At 57.4% G+C, this 8,796-nt stretch overlaps 1 protein-coding gene across 1 annotated transcript; it reads left to right on the top strand.

The window, feature by feature from the left end:
- Positions 1-3,145: 3,145 nt before the first annotated feature.
- On the top strand, positions 3,146-8,410 carry GCG54_00010811 (putative inositol polyphosphate kinase; the record flags this gene model as incomplete). The annotated part of the gene is given in 5 exon segments (XM_045410726.1): positions 3,146-3,575; positions 3,652-3,841; positions 3,856-4,127; positions 4,171-6,337; positions 6,391-8,410. Coding segments are annotated over 5 exon segments (5,079 nt in total), but the record flags the coding sequence as incomplete, so codon positions are not given.
- Positions 8,411-8,796: the final 386 nt, after the last annotated feature.

Here is an 8,796-nt window from a genome sequence, read left to right as displayed (position 1 = left end):
CTGATGAGTGAGCCGTCGTTGTGGATAGTCTGCAGAAGGATCTTGTGCCCGGTCTATTTGACCGACGACACAGATTCGCGCGGGTCCCAGAGATGTAGCACACTGCATCGCATGCAGACGCATCCAACAAGTCTTGGTCAGTGACTTTCGCGGCCTACGGGCAGAAGAAGCAACAGCCCTGAGGGGCCGCTGGGGTTGACTGAGTTGCTGTTGGCCTTGGATTGAAGATAAGATCAAGTCAGATTTGGCCGAGTGGGATGTCGTCCGTGGATTGGGCCGCTCTGAGGCGGTCTGGGGAGCACGTTGTTGGATGATTGGCGACGGCGGGCCCATGGAAGTTCTGATGAACGGATTGAGCCAGGGGCTTGGCGCAAGCTTGTTGCTGCCAGGTATTGCAACGGACGGGACCTGGAGCCTCTCGGAGTCTGCAATGATTAGCATATGGAATAGACAATTTTTTGAGACGTGTCAGAAAAGCGACTTGCGTCTGGCTTAGACCGTGGATAGACGCTCCGTCCCGTCTCGACTGCCTTTGGCGGGGAAACTTTCCCGCAGACCGACGAAACAGGGAGGGAGGGTGTTGATTCGAGGCGAGCGACGGGGGTTTGGGATGTGGATGTGAACCTTGCTGATTTGACCCAGGATTGATAGATTAGAAGAGAAGACCAATGGCGCCGATGGGGCTGGTAGCGGCCTCATTTACAGCGTTGAGCCGTTGACCGGTTCTGACGACGACACCTATGCCACTGTGCGATCTGATGCCGTGGAACAGTGGCGACAGTCGTGGGTTCGACAGTTCGTTATCGAGACGACAGCTGTATGGCCAGCAAAAAGGGGCGACGTGGTGATGAGGTGGTCATGCGAGCTTGCAACTGTCTGCCAAACCGAGCCAACTTGTCTGTTGTTTGACTGTGACAGTTGGCGTTGCGTGGCAGTTTGCTTGCTCGTTTGTCGGCTTGCTCGACTTGGCTCGAAGATGGCACCATCTGTCATATGGAGAGAACGAATGGATGGAACGGTCTGGCGAGTGGGTGTGTTGCACCGGCACGCTTCTCGGAGGTGCACCGTTGGCATATCTGGGAGCCCACCCGCCAGAGAGTGGGCGTAGGGTTGGGCCGCTCCGAGGAGTTGCACCGGTGTATTTCTTGGGAGACATCAGGGGGTTCGGCAAGAAGAACGGTCAAGGACGCGCTCGAAGGGCGACCATTCCGAGGCCTCCTTTGCAGGAGAGACGGGCGAATGAGAGGCGACTTGGATGAGCAGCCGAACAGGCCGACATTCGCGGTGGCCGTCCAAGGTCGTTTTCGGTTCGCCCAGTGGCATTTTGCCAACGGAATTCTCATCTGATAGATGGCAATCCAATGGTCAAGACATGGGGGTCTTTGATATTTGGGACGAGCCTGTAAAATGGACAGAAGGAACAACGTGCCGGGGCAAGAGTTTCGGAATCAACGGGCGGACGCTTTGTCGCGTCGGCTTAGAGACATTGCTGGAATGGAGTGAGTGTCTGTCTGGCTGAGTCCGTTTCTCGGGGTGCACGTATTTTGCGGTCTGAGTCGGGGGTCGAGCTAGAGAGCTAGATACCGGGGAAGGGGACGGCGAGCATCCGCAGCAGCGCCATGACGATGCTTACATCATGGCGGAAAGTATGGGTTACTCGAGTGCCGTCGCGATGCGGTGCAAGCTTGGAGCCAAGGGGCGTGGTGATGATCTGGGGCTGGGAATTAGGTAATGTGGTGCCTCGTGACCTGCGGGTTGGCTGTACGCACCCAACAAACGAAGAGGCTACGTACGTCGGGACAGGCAAGATGCAGGCAAGCAGAGGTCAGCCGGATAAGATTCCCAATGGCTGAGGGATGGGTTCTGGGTTCTGGTTGTCTGGGTTCTCCAACGGTTTGGTGCGGCCGAGGGGTTGGAGGGGTCGAGCGAAGGCCCAAGACCCAAGACCCAAGACGCAAGGCGCAACAACCTTGAGGGAAGCCGGAAAGAGACTGCAGGCTAGGAGTGCCCTGACATTGGCGAATGAATCCAGGGCAAATGGGGCGAGTTGGAGCAAATTTGGGGCGATATCGAAGCTCCGGGAGCCAAGTTAGCAGTCCTGTGGCCGGCGTGAGACGGTACCAGCGGGGTTTGGACGAAAGGGCTGCCGGGATGGTAGCAGGCCGTGGTTTTTGGTGGTGGGAGGAGCTGGGATTGCGCAGGGGCGTCCGCAGCGATGGGAGCCCGGGAAACGGGGGCGGTCCATGTTTCGACGTCCAGTGCCTTCTTTGCAGGTGCTCCCAAACGTCTGTTGCTGTGTCGTGGAGGATAGGATCGTCTGTCGCTCTCGAGCGTGTGCGCGCGCTTATTCGTATTGGTGGTGGCCGGGCAGTGCCTGGACGAAGGCGCATAGGTTGGTAGTGGAAGCAATCAGTCCGTAACGTGCGGTTGAACGTGCAAGTGGTTGCGAATTGATGATATCAATGGTTTGAGTAGCGACCATGAGGGTTGTAGTGTATGTAGGTAGTCACGGTAGGTACCTAGCTGCCATGAATCAGAAATTGGGTTGGTAGCCGGTGCCGGCGGGGGCGGACCGGAATCTTACCTTCCATTGGGTGCTCAACTCAACGTAAACGTGCCTAGCAGCTACCTTGGGCGATTGACGGTGAGGAGGAAGATTCAATGAGACAGGAAACGTAGTTGCACAGACAGTGAGGGCGAATGGCGCTGACTGCAGCAATGGAAGAGCGGATGAAGTGTTGTTTCCATCTGCCTGATCCAGTCTGCGCCTTCCTGATGATTCCAATGTCATTGTTTCCTCCCCGCAGGTCTCCAGATGCCACTGCTTCCTACACGTGGGAGGGGGCCAAAGAGGCGTGGTCATAGGGCACACAAAGTACCTCTTCCGCAGACAGGGCAGGAGAGGTACTTTGAGCCGGTGTGTCGGCGATTGCAACTGACCCCTCAGCAGCAGGTGCAGCGGTATCTCTTGCCTGAGCATGGTCATATGCCCACCCCACCCCACTTCAATATCTCACTTCTGGTGAGGAAAGGAAAGCACGAAGCAGTACCTTAGCGCGCCCTCTGCCTTCCAGATGTGGCCCCAAAAGATTCCACCCGTTTTCGATGATAAGTGCACCTGCAACACCTGAGATAAACTACCTAGAGGAGGAGGTACTTCCACGAGGAAATTTGGCGCGGAGGGTACTTGTCAGCTGAAATCGGCTCCCTTGCTTGCTGCACACAGATCTGCCCCTCTATCGCGCTTTCGCAGTCGCACATTTCTCGACTCAAGATTGGCACTGCGGATCCATCATCGACAGCGAGATCCATCATCCAGCAGCACCTGTGTGCTTTTCTGCCGTCATTATCGCAACCCGGCACCAGCATCAGCACCAGCACCAGCACCAGCACCTGCGCTGCACCGCACCTGCACTGCATCTGCACCTCTTGGTCTTCTATCCACACACGCCTCCCGTCCTCTTCATCCCCCTCCGCCTCCGCCGTCTCCAAGGAACTCTACGCAGTACAGATTACAGATACAGAGTACCTTACCGTCCATCTGTCCCTGTTCGTGGTGGTTCCCCCCGTTCCCCGTCCGTCGCACCGCACACCTCCCGCAGTGCAGTGTGCGGCACACAAACACTCGAACCGAGCCTAACTTAATCCCAGGGCAGACAGACCAGGGTACGGTGTATTACCGCGTACCGCCCGTGCTGCTTGCCAGCTACCTTACCAGTGGAGTGGAGTGGAGGCCCCCTATCGCTCCCTCTTTCTTTCCTCGCCTTCTGTCGCCTTACCTCACCCACCTCGCATTTCCCACCTACCTTCTTACCACCTTCGTCTACCTATTCCGCCCAAGGTACGGATAGATAGCATTCGCCTGCTTGTCACTCACTCCCATTACCACCACCCACTGGCGGGAACTGTGACGTTTCTTTCTCTCATTCTCGCACCTTGCCTCGCCTCCCACACTTTCTTCCCCCCCTCACCTACCTCCCGCACGCCGCTCTCTATCCCTACGATTCCCCCTTTCCCGCCCCAAATCAACCGGCGACCAATCCTCCATCACGAATCGACTACTGCCAGATGTTTTCCTCATGTCCAGCCCGCCTCGCAACCCCGAAAATGCCGCACCCGCGACCCTGGTGAGCCCCGCGCATTCGTCTTCATCTCCCGTGCCCGCCACAGAGCCCGACGCCGCCCTCGACGTCCTGAACACCAAGACACCCGCCGCGACTCCCAGTCAACCCCCCAGTCTCAATCTACCCCAGTCTGGCCCTGTCCCCGATCCTGCTCATGCTCCTCCTCTGCCTCCTGCTCCCGCTCCCGCTGCCGCCGCAGATTCTGAAGCCCAGCTCGTCACCGCCGCTGCTGCTGTTGTTGTAGCAGCCCAACAAGAACCACAACAACAACATCAAGCCCCGGCTCAAGCCCTTTCTCTTCTTCAAGACACACCCCCAGCCCATCCTGCAGATCCACCCCCTGCCACGGCCGCTGTCACCCAGCACTCGCAGGATGTCTCGAGCCATGTCGACCCGAATATTAAAAAGCCCCGAGGCCCTGCCGCACTCCCGAGGCAGTCCGGTCCGTCCTTGCTAACCCAAGCCCTTGCCTCAGCCCGTGGCATTCCTTCGAGAACCCATTCCCATAACGACCAACCCTCGTCTCAACTCTCGACTCGCTCTCTTCCCTCTCCCACCGCCGACTCTGCTCCTCCCTCCAACTCAGCTTCATCATCTGCTGGCCTGGATCCCCTCGCCCTCGACAACCGCCATGGCGCTTCTGTAGCTCCGAGAAGTGCTCCCCAGCCCGGCTTCGTCGCCCCTGTCGCCGCCGCCGCCCCTGCTCCCATCACCACCGACTCTACCGCCGCCGCCGCCGACATGGAGATCATGACATCCCCGACCTACGACATGGCCAGCTTCCAGGGCATCAGGGCTATGCTCTTGGACCACCGCGACTTTCTGAGGAGCACGCGATCGCGGGGCCGAGGGACGTCTTTAGAAAGGGTTGACAGGGACTCCAGGGTACACCAAGGACTGCGAAAAAATCGGGCACACTCGCACTCCACCAGCCCAGAAGGCTCGCTCACAACATCCGTTGCCCAGCTGGATCAGAGATTGCACGAAAACTCCGACGCCGACACCCGACCCAAGAAGCTAGAGCAGCGCTTCTCCATGGGCCCCGAAAAGATATGGTCCATTGGTTCGAGTGAGGCCATCGACGGCCAGGAGGATGGCCAGGTGGAGAAGTCGGTCCACGAGGCCATGATTGGCGCCGAACCGAATGCTCGCAGTCGCAAGGCGAGTTATAGCTTGCGATTTTTTAGAGAGGGGCTGCCGAAGGAGGAGAAGACGCGTAGGAAAGACACGCGCCAGGCACCACCGCGAGACAAGATATCCCCGAGCCAAGAGGCTCAGCCGCTCTCAGCCGACATTGCCATTGAAGACTTTGCTGCCAAGTCGGTCAGCACAAACCCTACACCTTCGCCCAGGATCCTCGAGAAGAAGGATTGGCTCCCCAAGCAGTTGGAAAGGGTCAAAACCTTCCCTCTACAGTCGCCTCAAGCGGGCGAAACTCCCATCCTGACCGACTCTCCCACGCAGGATTACTTTGGTCTGCGAAAGGTCAATGGCGACATCTTCCACAAGGTAGACTCGGACGGTTCTCTACAGGTGACTCTGGAGGAAAGCAACTTGAATGAAGAATTGTCCCCCACAGATGTTCCAGAGCCGCGTCAGACCGAAGATCGTCGTCCATCCGATAGTAGCGAACACGGGGAAAGTCACGAGGAGGGAGATGAGTCTAGTGAGGAGAAGATTTCCTCTGCTGTTTTTGTGCCCCATCCTGGCCTCGAGGAAGCTGCGGAGCGCGAGAGGGACATCTCCAAGCCCAAGACGCCAGGGAACCGTACCGCCTCCAGGGCCGAGGACTTCCACCCATGGCTGGTGAAGGCCGACGAGCCTGAACCGGAAGAGGAATCATCCCCCGACCAACCTCCCGACACTCCGACCCATAAGCCCAAGCCCAAGCGCTTGCCCGGAGCGCCAAACGTTGCCCTTCGCGAGGTACAGCCCGGAAACGTCGAAGACATCGCAGTTGACGACGAGCCGGAGCCTCCCACTCCGAAGCAACTACCGACGAACTTTGAGGACCATGCCCATCACCATCAGGAGGAGGACAAGGAGCCTCTCGAGGCGATTGAACTTATTCCCTACAAGCACCAAGTCGGCGGCCACACGACGCTTTGGCGCTTCTCCAAGAGAGCCGTGTGCAAGCAGCTCAACAACAGGGAGAATGAGTTTTACGAAAAGGTTGAGCAGCACCACCGTGACTTGCTGACCTTCCTGCCTAGGTATGATTTGGTGCCCAAACCCATAACCCTCAGCCGCTAACAAGAGTACACAGATACATCGGTGTGTTGAATGTTACGTTCCACAAGCAGCCCAGGCGCAAATCCACACATAAACGTGAGGACATTGGTTTGCTACAGCGCAAACCTACGGGCCTCAGCGAGAGCAGCGCAGCTGCTACTACCGAGCAGTCCAAGTCCAATGGCTCCAGCGGTGCCGCCTCTGCTACTGCGAACGGCACTGCACAAAGCAACCCCGAGCACCGCCGTATCATCAGCCAATCACTCGCCTCTGCACCAGTGCCCATTCCGACAGTCACGTTCGATGACAATTGGCACATCTTACCGCGGAATCTCTTCCAGCCTACGCCGCCTCCGACGACTATGCCGGCGCGCGGTCGTAGCACGTCATCTTCTGGCCTCCCGGACAACTATGAGCAGGGAACAATGGCTTCCCCGACGAGACCTAGTTTGGATGACCGTCACGCCAACAGCTGGGGAGCTACCACTGTCAACAAGCGTCTGCGGAATGAGGTGTTCAACGACGCATTTCTGAAACAGCCAATCCCAATTCACAAGCACCGCCGTCCACATCAAAAGTCAATGGCTTTCCGGAAGCAACCCACGCTGAGACCTACCAACTCTGTTCCTGATCTGGTTCGTAGACAGGAACCCATGGCCTCAGAGGGCCACGCGCCTCACAATTCTAGCCCGCTACGCCCCAGCAGCTCCTCGCCCCCAAGCTCAGGCATGACGATCGAGCACCCCGCACAATTGGAGCCTACGGAGGCCGAGGACAGCGACGTGAAGGACGTGACTGGCACGAGTGCGCCGGAGCCGGAGACGCTGGCGGACAAGGTTATTGCTCAGAAGAAAAAGCGTCGTTATTCTGGAACTGGGCTTCGCCGGAAACCACGGACTGTCACGGAATCTAGAGGAAACCTGAAGTACTGGGAAGAGGCAGATGACGCTGGCTACAGAGGTGAAGACGAAGGACAATCTGGATCCGTCACCAATTCCCAAGTGAATTCGCCGATGATTGAACCTCCGACACCGAATGGTGCGAACTTGGCTGATCCTGCCAAGGAGATGAGTCTTCCCGCTGCGGCGGAAAGACCCCAGTCCGAGGTTCCGATCGAGGCGGAGCATTCGACGTACGCATCGACCGTCCCGTCAGAAGTGCCGAGTCCGACGCAAGAGTTCCGCAAGATTCCGCGGCCCGTGAACCCCAAAGAAGCACAGACCCAGCGAAACTCTCGTGTTGAATACTTTCTCTTATTGGAGGACCTCACTGCGGGCATGAAACGGCCCTGCATCATGGATCTCAAGATGGGCACCCGGCAGTACGGTGTCGAGGCCACGCCCAAGAAGAAGAAATCGCAGCAGGGCAAGTGTGCCAGGACCACCTCGCGTGAACTTGGAGTGCGTGTGTGTGGTCTCCAGGTCTGGGATGTCAAGAGCCAGAGCTATGTCTTCAAAGACAAGTATTTTGGGCGCGACCTCAAGGCCGGACAGGAGTTCCAAGACGCACTGACGCGGTTCCTGTACGACGGCGTGGATTACTCTAGCATTCTCCGGCACATCCCCACAATCCTGCACAAGCTCGACAAGCTCGAGTCTATTGTGCGGAACCTGGACGGCTATCGTTTCTACGCCGCCAGTCTCCTCATGTTCTACGACGGGGACACAACAGAAGGAAACGAATACGATACGGTGGTTGACGATTCTACCACCGACTTTGCGACTGATACGGAGGAGACATCGGCCATGCGCGAGAAGCGCAAGCGCAAGAACAAGCGCGAGATCGACTTCAAGATTGCCGACTTTGCCAACAGCCTGACCAAGGGCGACCTGGCGGAAGGCAAGCCGTGTCCGCCGCAGCACCCCAACGAGCCCGACCGCGGCTTCCTCCGGGGTTTGCGTACGTTGAGGAAATACTTCCTCAAAATCCAGCGAGACATCCGGGCCGATATGGGTCTGGATCACATGGGACGAAACAACAGAATGGATGTCGACATGGATATCGACATGGACCTCGACCACATCTCTGACGACGAGGGGTCCGTCAGCGAGTAAATGAATGAACAGTGCGTGTCTTCTTTCATGTTGATAGCTATGGATTTTTGTGTGGACGATGGGTTCATGTTTTGCGCGGAGGGACGGCACGGCACGGCACGATGGAGTAAGGAATGGCATTTCGACAACATACCCGGCATAGGTTTGGCGTCACGTTACAGACTTCAAGGCAACTGATGTGTTTTCTTCACTTCTCTCTCGCTCCTTGAGGCATTGATGGGCTGTCGCATGTGCTCCTGAATGATGATGAAATGGGCCTGCGAGGTGCCTGGTCGTTCAATTTTCCCCGGTACTGCTTCGGATGGGGTGTCTTTTAGATGTTAGACAAAATGGAAAATGAGTTGTCCTAGAAAACCTGCCCTCTATCGTGGATAAACTTTATGGGG

This window comes from Colletotrichum gloeosporioides (genome assembly GCF_011800055.1).
Source record: "Colletotrichum gloeosporioides strain Lc1 chromosome Unknown consensus_69, whole genome shotgun sequence".
NCBI lineage: Eukaryota > Fungi > Ascomycota > Sordariomycetes > Glomerellales > Glomerellaceae > Colletotrichum > Colletotrichum gloeosporioides.
The sequence above is the reverse complement of the archived record's forward strand: the minus strand, read 5'-3'. Positions and strand labels throughout refer to the sequence as shown.